General features: G+C 40.7%; 1 protein-coding gene across 1 annotated transcript in view; it reads right to left on the bottom strand.

Annotated features, from left to right (window-relative positions):
- LOC307110038 (phospholipid-transporting ATPase ABCA3-like) overlaps positions 1–20,108 on the bottom strand; it is a gene marked incomplete at both ends in the record, with an annotated part of 237,702 nt that overhangs the window by 69,007 nt on the left and 148,587 nt on the right. Inside the window, 5 exon segments of the mRNA XM_079789076.1 lie at positions 3,203–3,407; positions 3,562–3,808; positions 7,438–7,741; positions 8,644–8,812; positions 9,693–9,791. Of these exon segments, the coding sequence (XP_079645202.1) occupies positions 3,203–3,407; positions 3,562–3,808; positions 7,438–7,741; positions 8,644–8,812; positions 9,693–9,791 (1,024 nt within the window).

The raw sequence follows: 20,108 nt of genomic DNA, 5'->3' as shown, positions 1-20,108 counted from the left end.
TGAGATCACCCTGGCCAGAGTCCCCGCTGTCGCATCCACAGACTATAGGGCAAATGTTTCCCACCATCACAGGCTCCTGGACCCTCACAGTGATTTGCAGAGTGACACTACCCCAGCAAGAGTCACACCACACCGGCCAGAGTCACACTACCTCAGGCCCAGAGACCCCTTCCTCCCAGGCCATGGACTCCGGGATCTTACAGTGAGTGCAGGCCAGTGAGACCTCAGGCGCCCCTTTCCACAAGAGCCGGAACCACAAGCACACCACAACAACTTGCACCACGAGGCTGGGGGAGTCACATTGTCAGACAACCCGAGATGAGACTTCTTTTTTTTCCCATTATTTAAATTCTTTATTGTTTAACCTTTTGCACTCGGATGTCGAGTGTGACTCGACACGGTTAGCATTAGAATAAAGGAATCGAGAAAAAAGCAAGCGAGTGCAAAGGGTTAAAGTATTACATAAGTCTCCTTTTCCCCTCATAGACCTCTCCCCAGCCACTCCCACTCCCTAGCACATGCCCTCACCCCCTACTGTCTGTGTCCATTGGTTATGCCTATATGCACGCATACAAGTCCTTTGGTTGATCGCATACCTCCCTCCCCTGCCTTCCCTCTTAGGTTGGATGGTCTGTCCCATGCTTCTATGACTGGTTCTATTTTTGTTCATCAGTTTACCTTGTTCATTATATTCCACAAATGAGTGAGATCATGTGATATTTATCTTTCTTCAATTGGCTTATTTCACTTAGTATAATGCGCTCCAAGTCTATCAGTGCTGTTGTGAATGGTAAGAGTCCCTTCTTTTTTTACAGCAGCATAGTATTCCATTGTGTAGAAGTACCACAGGTTTTTAATCCACTCATCTTGATCCTTTCAAAGAACCAGCACTTGGTTTTATTGATCTTTTGTATAGTTGTTTTTTTCCGTCTCTATGTCATTTATTTCCCTCAGGTCTTTATTATTTCCTTCCTTCTGCTCACTCTGGGATTTTCTTGTTGCTCTCTTTCTAATTCTTTAAGTTGTAGAGTTAGATAATTTATTACCAGTTTTCCTTGTTTTTATTTTTATTTTTATTTTTTGAGGTAGGCCTATAATGCTATGAACTTCCCTCAGGACTGCTTTCACTGTGTCTCATAGATTTTGGATTGTTGTGTTTTCATTGTCATTTGTTTGCAGAATGATTTTTATTTCTTCTTTGGTCTCTTTGGTAACCCAGTCATTGTTTAATAACATGATATTTAGCCTCCAACTGTTTTCTTTCTAGTTGCTGCAGTGCTTGGATGGTTTATACTACCTTGTCTTTTTGTATGTTTAAATTTTCTCTTCATAAAAAGGACACCAATCAGATTGAATTGGGACCCACTCTAACTGCTTCATTTTAACTTGAATTTTAAATGCAAATAGCTATTTGAAAGACCCATCTTTAAATATAGTTACATTTTTAAAGAACTGGTGTTTAGAACTTAAACATATGAATTTTGGGGGATATAATTTAGCTCATAAAATTATTATGGCCCTGGCTTGGTGGCTCAGTCAGATTAAGTGTCATCCCATACACCAAAAGATTGTGGGTTTGATTTCTGGTCAGGGCACATACCTAAGCTGGGGGTTTAATATGGTTGGGGTGCATACGGCAGGTAATTCCTTGATGTTTCTGTTTCACTTCTCTCTCTCTCTCTGTTTCTCTCAGTCTCCCTAGCTCTCTATCTCTTCCTTCCTCCCTCTCTAAAACCAATAAGCATATCCTTGGGTGAGGATAAAAAATCATTATGAATTCCAAATATTTTCTTTCATATGCCTCTTGATTAAAATTTATACACATTTCAATGTGTTTTCTAAGATAATGAGCAAAGGTAATTTATCAGCAGAGTTAGGTTTATGATATAACTAGAAGCCTGGTGCACAAAATTCGTGCACGGCGGGGGGTTGTCCCTCAGCCCAGCCTGTACCCTCTCCAATCTGGGACTCCTGGAGGGATGTCCGACTGCCCGTTTAGGCCCGATCCTGGTGGGATCGGGCCTAAACGGGCAGTCGGACATCCCTCTCACAATCCAGGACTGCTGGCTCCCAGCTGCTTGCCTGCCTGCCTTCCTGATTGCCCCTAACCGCTTCTGCCTGCCAGCCTGATCACCCCCTAACCACTCTGCTGCCAGCCTGGTTGATGCTTAACTGCTCCCCTGCCAGCCTGTTTGCCCCCAACTTCCCTCCTCTGCCAGCCTGGTCACCCCTAACTGCCTTCTCCTGCAGGGTTGATCACCTCCAACTGCCCTCCCTTGCAAGCCTGGTCCCTCTCAACTGCCCTCCCTTACAGGCCTGGTCCCTCACAACTGCCCTCCCTTGCAGGCCGGGTGCCTCCCAACTGCTCTCTCCTGCTGGCCATCTTGTGGTGGCCATCTTGTGTCCACATGGGGGCAAGATCTTTGACCACATGGGGGCAGCTATATTGTGTGTTGCAGTGATGATCAATCTGTATATTACTCTTTTATTAGATAGTATAGAGGCCTGGTGCATGGGTGGGGGCCAGCTGGTTTGCCCTGAAGGGTGTCCCAGATAAGGGTGGGGGTTCCCTTGGGGTGTGGGGCGGCCTGAGCGAGGGGCCTGTGGTGGTTTGCAGGCCGGCCACACCCCCTGGCAACCCAAGGGGAGGTCCTGGTATCTGGAATTTATTTTCCTTCTACAATTGAAACTTTGTAGCCTGGAGCAGAGCCAAGCCTGGGGCTCCGGCAGCCATTTCTGTGGCAGTTAATTCACCTTCTACAATTGAAACTTTGTAGCCTTAAGCGGGTGAGCCCGGCCAGGGTGTGCGGAAAGCTTTGCTTCCCCTGTTGCCGCCGACAACCCTGGCCTGCTCTCTCAAGCTCCATTCTGCTGCCATTTGTTTGAATTTGTTTACCTTCTATAATTGAAACTTTGTAGCTTGAGTGGAGGCTTAGGCCTGCAAAGGCTATGGAAAGCTTGGCTTGCTCTGTTACCTGGGAAACCTTGCTCTCTGTGGCTGTAGCCATCTTGGATTGGGGTTAATTTGCATACTCGCCCTGATTGGCTGGTGGGCGTGGCTTGGCTGGTGGGCATGGCTTATGTAGCGGAGTGATGGTTAATTTGCATATTACCATTTTATTAGAGAGGATTGGAGAGTAGCAAATTTCCACAGGGTACAGAAAATAAACAAGCTCTCAAAAAATCTTTATTTAACACTCACCAGCAGTAGGCAGCAGGCAATGAAGAAGATGATGAGATCCCACAGTAGAGCAGAAAGCCAGTATGCAAGGGCATAGACCCCACTCAGAAACTGGATGTGCTTTGCCTTAGTGATTCTCTCAGTCACTGTCAGGAGACAAAAGCCACTGACCAAAAGTGCCATCCCAAAATGTATATTTATGGCCACCTTATCTCCTTCTGACAACCTAGAAAAGAAGGAACAAAAGTAGATATATAAAAAAATCAACAGCAGAAAATATAAATTTCTATCAATTGCTATTTTTAATCATAGAGATATCATCAACATTGTATAAAAGCATTTAAGTATAGCATTTTATTCTAATGAATAGAAAAACATACGTTGTGCTGTATTTATAAGCAGAGGTTGGCTGAGGTTTATTGATGACTGTTACAGAAGCATTGGGGCCAGAAGTTGACATGAAAAGAATATTGTCTAGCATTGCCAGGGACAGGGATGGTGAATGGTATGCTTGATTGTTGAACAGACCAGTAAATGTTATCTTATCTTTCTTCACCTCAATGGAAAATGCAACAATGCATAAGTGAATACAATCTTCATTTTCCATCAAATATTTTAGTAGGTCACCTAGGATAAGGATGCAATACTAGTCAGTTTGTCCAAAACACAATATATGTTCGGGAAGAAGAGCAACTAATTTTACTTGGTTATTATCCCTTTCAGTTTTCTAATAATGATTAGTTTAAACATTTGCCATTCTCTTTAAGCACTTAATTGCCCATAATTTAAATTCCTATTTCACTGAGAAAACACAGGTGGCCTGGTATAGACTCTTTATACTTACTTATCTGTCTTAAATTTATCTATGAGTACTTTCACTTATAGATTTTATTGCTTATCTTTCAGCAGACAAAAACTTCCTGTGAGAAAATGGATAAAAGAAATGAGAACTCACCTATTTTAAGGTATCATATATCTAGGAAAGCAATAAACATTTGGGGTCCAAGACCTTGGAAAGAATGAAAATGCATTCATTCTGTGTGCCTTTTTCTTTTAAGGCATTTTAGATCTGTTAATGGTGGTGGTGCTTTGTGGTAAATCCTCTAGTCCTCAGTATAGTTCATGAAGAGCTATAGCTTAGGAGTAAGACTGAGTAAGAAATAGACCAGTCCTTATAACAATTTCAATCCAGTATCAAATCGCTTAAATCGATGATTGGATTTACATCTGTCCTTAATCTTACTGGCCATCAGAAAGTAAACTTCCTCAGGAGAATACAGCCTCATGCCGATTATTTATAGCCTTCACACACAATATTTGGTATTCAATAAGAAAATTTCTAGGTATACCAAAAAACAGAACCAAGAAAGAGCACAAATAAGAGAAGCAGATCCACAGGTAAACTAGGCATTAGAGATAGAGAACTCACCAGAGAACTAGAGTCTGTAGAATGAATAAATGTTGATGTTAGAATTGAAAAACACATATTAATTACAATTAAGGATTCAATATATAACTCATAGCAGGTTGGATACAAATGAAGAGTAGATAGGAAACTAGAAGATAGGTTGATTAAAAAATAATAAGTGAATGGCACAATACAAAATGAAGAAGAAACAGAATAGAAAATAAGAGTGAAAACATTAACAATATTCTCAATGACATGGAAAATCACTATAGATACTCACATATCAAAAGAATAATAAAGTAATACTATGAACAACTGTGTGCACATTTTGATGAAATGGACTACTTCCTTAGAACATAAACTATTGCTTACCTCACCCAATATAATAGAAATTAATGAATAATTATTAAGGAAACTTAATTTATAAATTAAAAAATTTCCCCCAAATGAATATCCAGGTCGGGATATATGTTTTTCAATGTGATAGCAAGATTTCACTGTGACTTAAGGGGCATTAATACACCCTCGTGGATGTGGAGGGTGGACAGGCTCTAAAGCACTGTCAGGTCCAGATGTTTTGTCTAGAGAATTCTAAAAACTATTTATGGAAAAATAAACACTAATTATACACAATATGTTTCAGGAAACAGAGGAGGAGGGAACATTTCTCAATTTATTTTATGAAGCTAGTAATACCCTGATAGAAAAACCATACAAAAGAAGTCCAAAAACTAAAATACAGACCAGTAGCTTTCATGGATATAGGTGTAAATCTCCTTGAAAAATATTAGCAAAAATTATTCAGCAATATAAAAAAAGAGTAAAACACCATGACCAAGTGGGGTCTACTTTAGAGATGCAGTTCTGTATTTAAAATCAATCAATGTCATTCACCGTATTAATAGGCTGAAGAATACAGAACATCTACATAATCTCTACTGCTAACATTATACTTAATGGTGAAAAACTGTATACTTTCCCCCTGAGACTGGGAACAAGGAAAGAATGTCCACTCTCATCATTCCGATTCAACATTGTGCTTGAGATTCTGTCTAGTGCAATGAAGCATGAACAGAAAAAAACAAGCATATAGACCATAAATAAATAAATAATACTATTAATTGCAGATGACATAACTGCCTATCTAGAAAAATCTCAAGGAATTAACAAAAAAATTCTAGCTTTAATAAGTGAGTTCACCAAGGTTGCAGGGTACAAGAGAAACATAAAAACCAATTGCTTTCTATACACTAGAATAAATGTATAGACACCAAAATTAAAAATACAATGACATTTAACTGTTCAAAAAAGGAAATAGTTAGCTATAAATTTAATAAAATATGCACAGGATTCATGGATGAAAAGTACACCACACTGATGAAAGAAATTTAAAAGTTCTAATTCAATGGAGACACATTTTATGTGCATGGATTGGAAAACCCATGCTCATTCTTCCAAATTGATATAATTCAATTCTTATAAAAATTCCCACAAATTATTTTATAGGTATGGACAAAATCTATACGGAAAAATCAAAGGAACAAAACAATTTTGAAAAACAAGAATAAAGTAGGAGGAATAATCTACATATTTTAAGCACACTATTGTTGAATTAACAGATACATAGATTAATGAGTAGAATAGAGAACCCAAAAATAGACCCACACATGCCCCACTCATTTGGATAAAGGTACAAAAATATTAAATGCATATCATCACTCAACAAATGTTGCAGGAGCAATTGGATGTCCATAGACACAAAATTTAACCTTGATACACATCTTATACATTATACTAAAATTAATGTGAAATGGATGATAAAATGTAAAATTATAAATATTTTAGAAAACTATGAACATTTTTATGAGAAAAGTCTTCATTATTTAGGGTTATGCAGAAATTCAGACTTTGTACAAAATACACAATCCATAAAAGAAAAATTTAACAAATTGGACTTCATCAAAATAAAACTTTTTTCTGGAAAACAGATTATGATGATGAAAATACAGTTGACAGTATAAGAGAAAACATATAAATATCTCTCATAACTCAACAGTAAAAGAAAACACCATCATTTTAAAAAGAAGCAAAAGAGCCCTGGCCGTGTGGCTCAGTTGGTTGAGTGTTTCTCATGCACTGAAAGGCCATCAGTTTCATTCCCGGTCAGGGCACATGATGAGGTTGCGAGTTCAGTTCCTGGTTGGGGTATGTACAGTAGGCAGCCAATCATTGTTTTTCTCTCACATCTGTTTTCCTCTCTCTCTCCCTCTTCCTGCCTCTCTCTCTCTCTAAAATCAATAAAAAATATATTTTTTAAAAGGAGCAAAAAACATGAACACTTATTTCAGATGAAAAATAAACACACGAAAAAGATGCTCACATTAGGGAAAAGCAAATTAAAACAACAATGAAATATCACTACATACCTTCCAGAATGGCTAAAATAAAAATAATGACATGAATGGTGGAAAAGATGCGGGATATGGAAGAATAGCTTGGGACCACCATTCTATTCTGTAAGGCCTAGAGTCATGTGATACATTACATTTTCACCAAATCTTGAATAACAAAGCAAAATTCATGCTTAATTTCATGGCACTTTGCACTTTTTTACTTGAAGGAACAAGTGTCATGTAAGCAACCCACAGCTAAAATAAAATGCCTCCACTAATAATTAACATTGTGAGGCCAGTAGCCTTAAAGAGTGAATTTCTTGACTCTGAGCTGCCTCTATAAAATTGGTGACTAACAGGAAAAGAATGAAGAGGAAGCCACATATACAGTTAAGACCCTTTTTTGCACAACCAGATCTTCATCTAAGAACAAGCTTTTTCTTGATGAGCCTTACCTTGTACTTCCTTAAGTGTGTGGTTGTCGGGCTCTAGCATACTTTTAAGATGTTTTAAGAAAATCAGAGTCAAATTAGAATTCCCAGAAATTGATAAAGGCACAATGGTTTGACCATATTGACTCAAACTCATTAGTCTGGACTTCTCGTCATCATTACTACGTGCAAACCTAACATTCTCTGAGAGAAGGGTGAGTGATCCTAGAAGTGCCAGTATCTGCAGCAAAATGAGTTTCCAGTTGCGCCAATTGAATATTGCCCTCTTTATGAACATGGCACAGAACTGCTGGTGGTAGAGGGAACACTGAAGAAAGAAGAGAGGAACAGAACATTATAGACCTAAATAGGTCAACCACATTGAAATTAAAGATGAACACTGGAATTTTATGGTAGACATACATAAAATTTCCAAATACTTGGAATAGAATTCAAACATAGTATGATAATGCACAAGAGTATGTACAGCCTTTTGTCTGTATAAGGCACGGGTCAACACAATTATACCCATTCATTTCTGTATTGTTTATGGTTGCTTTTTGCTACAATGACAGGGCTGAGTAGTTGCAACAGAGACCATATGGCCCTCAAAGCCTTATATATTTATCATCTCCTTACATAAAGTTTTCTGACTTCTGCTATAAGGATTAAATAAGATATTTATGTTCTGGCTTTTGATATAGCATACTTAAAAGTCTCAATAAAATGATTTTCCTCAGTCTTCTTATAGTCAAGAAAACCAAAGTGTTTTATAGGAGGAATGGATAATTAGGAGAATAAAAGAAATGCTTGGCAACTCAAACAGACTTACCACACTGAGAATCATAGTGATTAAATAGAAATTCCTTATGTAATATCAATTACCATTGCAAAAAATTTAAAATATTGTGCATGCTTGACTATTAAGAATTATGCTCAATCCAGCTCATTCTAGCTTCAATGAACTAACAAATTTCTGGATTATCGACTTGAAAAAAACAAAAGAATTCTAAAACAGAAAACAAAAACAACTGAGAAATAACTATTAAAATCTTAATCTAGAACACATTCCTCTGCATTAAGAAATTAATTAGGTCATGGTACAGGGTGCTCCATATCTGGTTGGGTCTGCAATGCCTGAGAATTCCACACTCCTTTTGTCCAAGTATTTCAAAATGTACCTCTTGTGCCCCAACCAAATATATATCAGTTTTCTGTAAATGTCCTTACCCCAGTATTAAACATATCAGCAGGTCTTTCATTCACAGTGGACGAATCTGCTCCCTCATTTCTTGACATATTCCTATTCTGGTTCTTGACTGACACTTCACTCATCTGAGAGAGAGGCTGAGGTTGGGTAGATACAATGTCTGTTTGTGCCTCTTCCATATTATTGACCCTATATTTAAAAAGTACAAAGTATTACGTTTCTACTTTATCCCAATACATCTTGTTTGGAGAATGAGTCACAACACCCAGCTTAGAAGACTCCCTGGTTTGCTTGCTGACTGGTAGGAGCACTATATGAAAGCAATATGGTAGAGCAAGTGGTTCCCCAGCACCACTTATAGGACAGCTGCCAGACCATGGGCAAGCTAGAAAAACAAGGACAACACAATGTTTCACTAAGTGGAACTCATTCAAGTTAAAGATTAAGGTCTAACTCCTACTTTGAGGAAGTTAGAATATCTATCTATATATACAATATAAAAGCCTAAGCAACCAAACGACCGAACGACCGAATGACCAAATGACTGGTCGCTATGATGCGCACTGACCGCCAGGAGGCAGGTGCTCAATGCAGGAGCTGCCCCCTGGTGGTCAGTGCGTTCCCACAACCAACCTCCCTCAGCAGGCCAACCTCCTGCAGCCCCTCCCCCTGGCCAGCCAACCTCCCTCGGCTCTTCTCCCAGCTGGCCACCCAGATGGCCCAGATTGGGCTGGCTAACCAACCTCCCACAACCCCTCCTCCCGGCCAACCTCCTATGACCCTGATCAGCCCAATCATCGACCCCATCATTGGCCCAATTGCTGGCCCAGCCGAGGGACCCCATCCATGCACAAATTCATGCACCAGGCCTCTAGTTCCTTTGTAAAATGATGGTTATAATATTTTTTTCAATGTTCTTATTGTAAAAGAAATTACATGAGGCCCCTCCCCCTACACTTCTTAAATTTTTAATATGTGCATCTGAAAGTGTGGTGAGTTTACAAAGGGGACTAAGAGGTGGTCCTTTCCCCACTCAATGTTTTGGAGTTCGCTATGCACTGCTGCTCACCTAAAGAAGACTTCTTCAATGGTAGTGATAGAGGCACCAAAGCTAGCAATGCCCAGCTCTGTCTGTCTCCTTTCCAGATCAGTAAACAGAGCTTCAAACCTAGAGTAAGAATATGATTAAATAAGAATGAGGAGAAAATGCAAGTACCAAATCAGAAGATTTTCTTAGTTATGTATTTTTATTCTAAACTAACATTTTTTCAGCATTGGGGAAAATGTAGATCATTCTTCAATGCTCATTATAATTTCATGCCTTTGGTAAATCAAAAAGGTGGGGAAAAAGAAACTAGCAAATTACTATAGCAAATTGCTTCCCACTCTACTTTGTACTTGGATACACATAATTTTGGTTTTCTAATAATATATCAAGAGACTCTATCTATGCTAAAACTCTATCAAGATGACATAGTTGACTTATCATACACATGTATGCTATGGTCCCTTAGTCAATTATTTAGTAAATCAAGGTAGAAAATCAGACTCAAGTTAATAGTGGGAAAAAGACACTGAAAATAGAAAATGGATCAGGTTCAGTAGATGAAGATGTAGAGAGAAACATGTGATTCAACAGCCAAGGAAATCTGTAGAAACTGAGACAGATGAAACGTGGAGACATCAGGGCTTTTAAAGAAGTTTTCTTGAGAAGATTTTACAGCACTTCATATTCAAAGGATCATCTTTGCCAGAAATCTCCAGGTGCTCAAGATCATCTATTCTAGTCCCAGTACAAGCAACTGAACCTATCTGTTCATTCCAGTGTTGAAGAACTCAAATTTCCCCTTTTGGAATATCTATTAGAATTTAAGCTTCATATTTGAGCTTAAATTGCTTTCCATTCAAGTCTATGTAGTTTTGCACATTGGTTCTCAGCTGGCACCTTTAAGTTATATAATCAGGTATAATCTATCTACATGATAGACATTCACATGTTTGAAGTCCATCTCTTTCTATGTTTCATCCTTCTCAATGCATGGTTTTTCCACTAGGATTCACCCATATCTTCTTCTGCTGCTTTTACATTACTTATTAAATTAATATGAGTGCATTGTACAAAATTCAGAAAATGAATGCATATAAAAATCATTAGAATATCCTTCATAGATAAGCAGTGTTAATACATGAATATTTTCACATATTTATTAGGTTTTTTGGTGTTACACAATATATGACAAAATTAGAATTACACTGTGTGATACTTTAAAGTGCATTAATAAAGCACAAAGTGAAGATAAAGATCCATCAACAGTTTAGTAAATAAGTAGATACATTATAATATGAATGTATGATACAATAAGATCTAACTAAAATGGGATTTTTATTTATTTTTTAATTCTTTATTGTTGAAAGTGTTACATAGGTCTCCTTTTTCCTCCATTGACTTCTCCGCACCCACTCCCACCCTGCAGCACATGCCCTCACCCCCTTGCTCTCTGTGTCCATGGGTCATGCTCATATGCATGGATACAAGTCCTTTGGTTGATCTTTTATCCCCACCCCCGCCTTCCCTCTAAGATTTGATGGTCTGTTTTTGTGTGTGTGTGTGTGTGTTTTGTTTTGTTCTATATATCTGTTCATCAGTTTATGTTGTTCATTATATTACACAAATCAGTGAGATCATATGATATTTATCTTTCTCCAACTGGCATATTTCGCTTAACATAATGCTCTCCAGGTCCATCCATGCTATTGGAAATGGTAAGAGTTCCTTCTTTTTTACAGCAGCATAGTATCCCATTGTGTAGATGTACCAGTTTTCTAATCCACTCATCTGCTGATGGGCACTTAGGCTGTTTCCAAATCTTAACTATTGTAAATTGTGCTGCTATGAACATAGGGGTGCATATACCCTTTCTGATTGGTGTTTCTGATTTCTTGGGGTATATTCCTAGAAGTGAGATTACTGGGTCAAATGGGAATTCCATTTTTAATTTAAAATGGAATTTTTTTTAGTCATCTTACAAATGAAGAAATCCTAAAATCTTATCATAAAAAGTGGATAGAAAAATGCTGATAAAGGAACAAAACAAGATTCAGTACATTATAATAAGATCTCATTTCTATAAAAGTAATTATTATAATTAGTACTCATGTCAATGGATGCATGTCATGATCATGGAAAACATGAACTTTCCCAGTGATTGATTGGAGAGTGGGAGAGTGGTTGTGGGAGAGTTTTGCTTTCTAATTCATATGCTCCAGAAATAAGTAAGCTTTTCAATCTTGTCATCATATATAGATTAGCAAACTCATTAGTGATAAAATAATTAGTAATAAAACAAAATAATTATAATAGATAAATTAATAACAAAACAAATTATAATATGAACCAATCATATTGTGAATAACATATATCTATTTTTCTAATTATACAAATTTTCTTATATGCTAGAGGCCCGGTGCATGAAATACATGCACTGGGATGGGGGTGTCCCTCAGCCTGCCTGTGCCCTCTCACAGTCCGGGAGTCCCGTGATCTATCGCCCCAAAGAGATAGGCCCTGCCCACCTGACTGGGGTTTCGTGATGGATCACCCTGGCAGAGGTAGGCCCCGCCCACGCACCACAGCCCGCCGGTTGGTGGCCTGGTCATCCCTCTTTGGGGCAATCATGGAGCCCCCCAATTGACCTATTGCCCTGCCAGTTGGTGGCCTGGGCCTCCCTCTGTAGAGCAATCATGGGGCAATGGCCAGGCCCTTGACCAATCGCATCACACCCATCTTGGCTGGCCTGGCGCCAGTGGGTGTCATAGCGTGGTAGTCCGGAAGGTTGTCCGGTCGTTCTGCTATCCCATCATTTGGTCGATTTGCATATTTCACTTTTATTAGTATAGATAATACATAAATATATAATAGAGATAGTATTTAACAAAAATATTATATATAACACATGTTATATTTTGGGAAATATATAACAAGAAAAAATATTTGAGGAGAAAAAATGGCAGCCAAATAGGCAAAGCTGCCATGCACCTCATCTCAGGGCCAGATTGGAAATGCAACTAAACTGGAGAACATTCACCTGGAATTACTGAGGCCCCGCTGAGGAGACTTACATCAAGGAAAGATGGAATACACCTGGAGACGGGTAGGAAGGGCAAGGTCTCGAGAGGAGCTGACCCAGCTCCCAGGTGCGGCAGGCAGCAGGCAGAGGGAGGAGGCAGCGCTGGGCTATGGGAGAGCCATTTCCTTTAGAACAGCGGTTCTCAACCTTCCTAATGCCGCGACCCTTTAATACAGTTCCTCATGTTGTGGTGACCCCCAACCATAAAACTATTTTCGTTGCTCCTTCATAACTGTAATTTTGCTACTGTAATGAATCTTAATGTAAATATCTGTGTTTTCCGATGGTCTTAGGCGACCCCTGTGAAAGGGGTTGTGACCCACAGGTTGAGAACCACTAGCAGGGTCGCCTAAGACCATCGGAAAACACGGATATTTACATTATGATTCATAGCAGTAGCAAAATTACAGTTATGAAGTAGCAACAAAAATCGTTTTATGGTTGGGGGTCACCACAACATGAGGAACTGTGTTAAAGGGTCGCGGCATTGGGAAGGTTGAGAACCGCTGCCTTAGAAGATAAGAGGTCCAGAGCCTAGGCTGGCTGCACAACCCGGAGCACCAGAGCCAAGACCCTCAGCCCACATGACATCCAGCCTTGAAAGGAGGCAGGGCTGCTGGCTGCCGGGGAGTCTGGAGCTGGCAGACCAGAGCTGGTCAGAGAGAAAGCCAGTTTCATTTTTTGTAGTTGTTTTTCTTTTTAACCCAGAGCACAGGAGTTTTCATTTGCAATTACTCACCTGAGGCTTTGGAGCAGGGAAAGAGACATGGACTCCAGGTGCCTGAGGAGAAGCTGGGGAGGGAAGCACTGCGGGAGGATGTGGAAAGACAGCAGCCGGGAGCATTTGGTCACAGGCCCCCAGCAGCCACAGGGCAGGAAAATAAAAAATAAAAAAACTGCCCTAGGTGATACAGCCCACCCCACCCTCAGGAGCCCTCATGCCACACCCTGCATGTTGACCTTTTCAGAGCAACAAAAGCAGAGGCCACCCCTATGGGTCTGAACAGTCTCCAGGAGCATCAGTGACTGGGCTGGGGGAGGGGCCGCCCACTCCACTATCTGGGAACCAGACTGATAATTCCCCCACCAGGAGAACTGATAAAAACTCCAGGTTTCTAGCCAGCCTCATTGGTCTCCGCACAGGCTCTCTGTCCAGCCAAGGAAAGAGTAATAATTGGGGCCACTTGTGGGGGAGTAGCTCTGAGACAGGGAAACACAGCCACCACATTCCCTGAAAACTAAACAGCACCTCCCCCGCCTAAAGCCCCTTCAGAAACAGACTTTTGAGTGATTAAGACTGACAGCTGGCTAGCAGGCAAAGGCGGGCAGAGGCAGAGCCTGAGGAACCAGGGGAAGTGTGCTGACCAGCCCTGGCCCAGGCTGCTAACAAACCTGCTTCCAGGGGCAGATTGGGCCTCCTGCTGGCAGCCAAGGCCCTGGAGACACAAAGAGGAATAGGTGGATCACTGGGAGCCTCAAGCAGGTGCCAAAAGCCAAAGGCGGGCAGTCCCTGACAGTGTCAGCACCTCCCTACAGAACAGGAAGCTCAGAGTTGGCAGACAGAGAAGAGTGGGATCTAAGTGAGCTCCTAGGGGGTATTAAATTGCTGAAACAAATGCCATTTTCACTTCTTTTTTCTTTTTTTCTTTTTTTAACTTTTTTCTCTCCTTTTTTTTTTTTCTTTTCAACTTTCCTCCTGTTTTTTCCTCTCAAATTTTCCTCCCTTTTTTCTTCTGTATTCTTTTTTAATTATTTCTCTTTTCTTTCCTTTTTCCTATTTTAAATTTATCTTCTTTATCTATCTGCTTTTTTGTTATTATTCTAGTCTCTGTTGATTCATTCATGTATCTAATTTGCCTCTTTCCTTTTGCTACTCAATTTTTTTATTTTTTTCACTACTCAACTTTTTTTTTCTCTATTTAATTTCTTTTTTTCTTTTTCTCCTGTTTTCTCATCTTTTTTCCTTTTCTTAATTTAGGTCTATCAGCTTTCTCCTCTATTTTCCTTTACAAATTATTTTCTTGTCTTTTCATTTATTTTCTCCCTCCTTTATTTTAAACAATTTTCCTTCCCCTATTCCTCTAATCCTTTATTCTTATTTTATTTATTTCAGCTCTGCATCTACATATTCTGCTACCCCTTTTCTTGTTGTTAGTTTTTTAAGTGTGCTCTTTTTGTTTGTTTTATTTTGTTCTTGTGTTTTTTCTTTCTTTTTTTCTATCATTCTAGCTATCTTTTCTCTTTCTGACTTCTCTCTTCTCTGGTGGTTGCGTTTGTTCTGTAGGGGTCTGGTGCATGGTTTCTTTTGTTGTTTGTTTTTGTTGTTGTTGGTTTCTCCTGTTTTGCATTCTGATGTGTTTTATTTTATTTAACCAAGATGGAGGCATAGGTAAACACCTCTACTTGCTGCCTCCCACAACCACATCAAAATTACAACTAAAATACAGAACAACTATCATCCAGAACTGCAGGAAAGCTAGCTGAGTAGAAGTACTACAACTAGAAAGGTAAAGAAGAAAGCGCATTAAGACTGGTAGGAGGTGCGGAGGTATGGAATAGGTTGGCACCCAGGTGTGCTGCTTTTTTAATTGGGAGGGAAATACAGGCTCCCACTTGCTCTGAGCTCTAGTGCCGGGATAGACTCTGGGGGACCCAGACATATACGGGGAGAAACTGGACTGTCTGGCATCGGGGCAGGAATGCGAGAGTGGCTTTCTTTCAAATGGAGGTGCTCGCAGCAGTCATTGTTCCTGTGCTGGGACCTCTCCAGTGCAGGGCTGACTGGAAGCCATTGCTGTTTGCTCCGCCCTGGAGATTCCCTGAGACCTCGCCCCACCCAATTTACAACCTCACCCAAGCTGTGCTCAGCCACTTTTGCATATGAATGGCCTGTCCTTTCTCAGCCCCAAACCTGTCAAACAGCTGCAGCTGGGTCTGGGAGCCCCAAAGCTATCAAAAGAAAGCCCAAGGTTGGCACCAGCAGCCTGCCTTGCTTCACAGCTGGGCCTTGTATGGGCACTTCCCAACCATATACAAAGAGGAAGAATCTGCAGATCTCTCTGTAGCTCCTGCTGGGTGGCCCCAGGCAGTGGCTGACTTTGCATCTCCTTGGAGATCCAAGAGCCAGTGTACCCAGTGGTCAGTGTGAGACCATACCAGATTATAACTCTTCACATCCATAAGTGAAACACTCAAGGGGAAGACTCAGTGAGCACCAAAGCACCACTGAAGCAAGTCCTGCCCCATAAGCACAGCAGCTCTCCCACTGTAATTGCAGCTGGTCTCCATAGCAGATTGGCCTGAGGGTAAATTCCTCCCAGTGATACCAACAGCAATCAAGGCTAAACTACAAGAGTGTGCACACATCCCACAAAGGGGTGCACCAAGAGTGTCTACCTCAGGTGACTGGGGAGGCTGAGCCACTGGGCCCTATAGGACACCTGCTACACAAGGCCAATCTATCAACTCAAGGAGACTTTGCAGCTTACTTAATACATAGAAACAAACACAGGGAAGCAGCCAAAAATGCGGACACAGAGAAACATGTCACAAATGAAAGAAATGGAAGAAAGCAAACTACTGGATATAGAGTTCAAAGCTACAGTTATAAGGTTACTCAAGAATCTTCTAGAAACCTCCAAGAAACTTAGTGAAACCTTCAAGGACCTTAATGAGAATGCCAAAAAAGTGGAAAAGGGACAGTCAGAAATTAAGCATACACTGACTGAAATAAAGAATAATATACAGTAGACTAGAGGATCCCAAGAACCAAGTCAAAGATTTGAAATGTGAGGAAGCAAAAAAAAACACACAAACAAACAAACAAAAAAAACCACACCCAATCGGAAGAGCAAAAAGAAAAAGAATCCAAAAATATGAAGATAGTGTACTAGTAAGGAGCCTCTGGGACAACTTCAAATGTACCAACATCTGAATTATGGGGGTGCCAGAAGAAGAGAGAGAGCAAGATATTGAAAACCTATTTGAAGAAATAATGACAGAAAACTTCCCCTACCTGGTGAAAGAAATAGACTTACAAGTCCAGGAAGCACAGAGAACCCCAAACAAGAGGAATCCAAAGAGGACCACACCAAGACACATCATAATTAAAATGCCAAGAGCAAAAGACAAAGAGAAAATCTTAAAAGCAGCAAGAGAAAAACAGTTAGTTACCTCCAAGAGAATACTCATACGACTGTCAGCTGATTTCTCAACAGAAACTATGCAGGCCAGAAGGGAATGGCAAGAAATATTCAAAGTGATGAATAGCAAGAACCTACAACCAAGATTACTCTACCCAGCAAAGCTATAATTTAGAATTGAAGATCAGATAAAGAGCTTCACAGACAAGAAAAAGCTAAAGGAGTTCATCACCACCAAACCAGTATTATATGAAATGCTGAAGGGTATTCTTTAAGAAGAGGAAGAAGAAAAAGGTAAAGATAAAAAATTATGAACAACAAAGTAACAACAAATGCATATCTATCAACAAAGTGAATCTAAAAATCAAATGAATAAAAAATATAATGAATAGAACAAACTGGTGAATGTAATAGAATCAGGGGCATAGAAATGGAACAGTCTGGCAATTCTCAGAGGGAAGGGGGTGCGGGGGTGCGGAGAGATATGCAGTACCTATGGACACAGACAATAAGGTGGCAAGGGCCTGGGGTGGGGTGGAAACTGGGTGGAGGGGAGCTATGGGGGGGGAGAAGAGGGACATCTGTTATAATCTCAACAATAAAGATTTTTTAAAAAGGATAAACAAACAAACAAACAAACAAACAAACAAAAGAACCCTGGAAAGGATTCGGCAGTAGACTGGAAGAAGCTGAGGACTAAATCAGTGAATTAGAAGACAAAGTAGACAAAAACACCCATTCAGAGCAGCAAATGGAAAAAAATTAAAAAGCAGGAGGAGAGTCTATGGGAGCTTTGGGAAAACATGAAACATAACAACATCCACATTATAGGGGTATCAGAAGGAGCAGAATATGAGAAAGGAATAGAGAACTTCTTTAAAGAAATAATTGCAGAAATTTTCCCTAACCTGATCATGAAAAATAACTCAAATTCAGTAAACAAAGAGAATCCCAATCAAGAGGAACCCCAAAATACCCACACCTAGGCACATATTAATTAAAATGGCAAACGTTAAAGACAAAGAATCTTGAAGACTGCAAAGGAGAGACAGAGTTGCCTACAATGGAGCTCCCATTAGATTGTCAGCTGACTTCTTAATAGAAACACTTCAGGACAGAAAAGAATGGTGCAAAGTATGCAAGGTAATGATAACCAAGGGACTGAACCCAAGACTGCTCTATCCAGCAAGGCTATCATTCAAAACCTAAGGAGAATAAAGAGTTTTATAGACAAAAAAAAAAAAAGGCTAAAAGAACTTATTACCACCAAACCAGCACTGCAAGAAATGCTAAAGGGACTGTTTTAAGAACAAGAAATAGAAAGCAAAGAACATAGGCATAAAGAACAAAAATGGCAATAAATAAGTACTTATGTAGATATATAAAAGGCTAAGTGTCTGTCCATCTGACTGGTAGCTATGACACACACTTACCACCAGGGGGCAGATGCTCAATGCTGGAGCTGCTATGATATACACTGGCATTTAAAAATAAATGGCACCACGGACCTGACACCAACAAACCAATACTCAGTTTCCCCCAAGTGGGACACAGGCCCCACTACCACCCCGGTGTGACACCCCACCAAATTGCAGCTGATGCTGCCAAGACCCCAATGGTGCAAAATGCAACCCACAGCCCAGCCCAGCCCAGAAACGGTCACTGTGGGCACTGGGTAATGATGTCACATAGCAACGCTCAGCTTCCTCTCCCTAGCGACTAGCCTCCTTGGAGTTTCTTCAGCCCAGGAACCCAACTTGCTTTATAGCCAGGTGCAAACAATTTAAAGTTTAACAAAATGTTTGTGAAGCATTTTTCCTGTGCCTTATCTCATTTGATCCTCACAGAAGTCCTAGAGTAGGTAAATAGGAGACTCAGTAGAATCCTATTTTCTTTTCATTAGCCAGAAAACAGAGATTTAGAAGGTTTAGAAACTTGACCTGACTGAAAAGAAGTAAGAAATGGTGGAACTTGAAAATGACTTCAGGTTTTCTCACTGTGCAGAATATAGTCAAATACTGTGACAGTTAAATATTTTACCCTTGTTCTCCCTGCGTGATCTACAATAATAATCTGCTTCGTATTGCTATTTAATGCTGTGTTGCTAACAATTACCTGAAAGAGAAGTTGGGGTGATTCACTGGGCTGGAAAAAGTTTAGCTACATCAGAAAGCAGATCTAATTAAGCAAGTTATATATATATATACTAGAGGCCCGGTGCAATATATATATATATATATATATATATATATATATATATATATATATATATATACACTAGAGGCCCAGTGCATGAAATTTGTGCACGGAGGGGGGTTGTCCCTCAGCCCAGCCTGTACCCTCTCCAATATGGGACCCCTCGAGGGATGTCCGACTGCCCGTTTAGGCCCAATCCCGGTGGGCAGTCAGATCCCTAAACGGGCAGTCGGACATCCCTCTCATAATCCAGGACTGCTGGCTCCCAACTGCTTGCCTGCCTGCCTTCCTGATTGCCCCTAACCGCTTCTGCCTGCCAGCCTGATCACCCCTAACTGCCCTCTCCTGCAGGGTTGGTCACCTCCAACTGCCTTCCCTTACAGGCTTGGTCCCTCTCAACTGCCCTCCCTTGCAGGCCGGGTGCCTCCCAACTGCCCTCTTCTGCTGGCCATCTTGTGGTGGCCATCTTGTGTCCACATGGGGGCAGGATCTTTGACCACATGGAGGCAGCTATATTGTATGTTGCAGTGATGATCAATCTGCACATTACTCTTTTATTAGATAGGATAGAGGCCTGGTACAGGGGTGGGGGCCAGCTGGTTTGCCCTGAAGGGTGTCCCGGATCAGGTGGGGGTTCCCTTGGGGTGTGGGGTGGCCTGAGCGAGGGGCCTGTGGTGGTTTGCGGCCGGCCACGACCCCTGGCAACCCATGCAGAGGCCCTGGTATCTGGAATTTATTTTCCTTCTACAATTGAAACTTTGTAGCCTGGAGCGGAGCCAAGCCTAGGGCTCCCTCCTAGGCCTGCAGCCATTTGTGTTGGGGTTATAATTGAAACTTTGTTGCCTTAAGCGGTGGGCCCGGCCAGGGTGTGCGGAAAGCTTTGCTTCCCCTGTTGCTGGCGGCAACCCTGGCCTGCTCTCTCAAGCTCCATTCTGCTGCCATTTGTTTGAATTTGTTTACCTTCTATAATTGAAACTTTGTAGCTTGAGTGGAGGCTTAGGCCCGGCAAGGGCAGGCAGA

Source organism: Cnephaeus nilssonii (assembly GCF_951640355.1).
Source record: "Cnephaeus nilssonii genome assembly, chromosome: 2".
Taxonomy (NCBI): Eukaryota; Metazoa; Chordata; class Mammalia; order Chiroptera; family Vespertilionidae; genus Cnephaeus; species Cnephaeus nilssonii.
The sequence above is the reverse complement of the archived record's forward strand: the minus strand, read 5'-3'. Positions and strand labels throughout refer to the sequence as shown.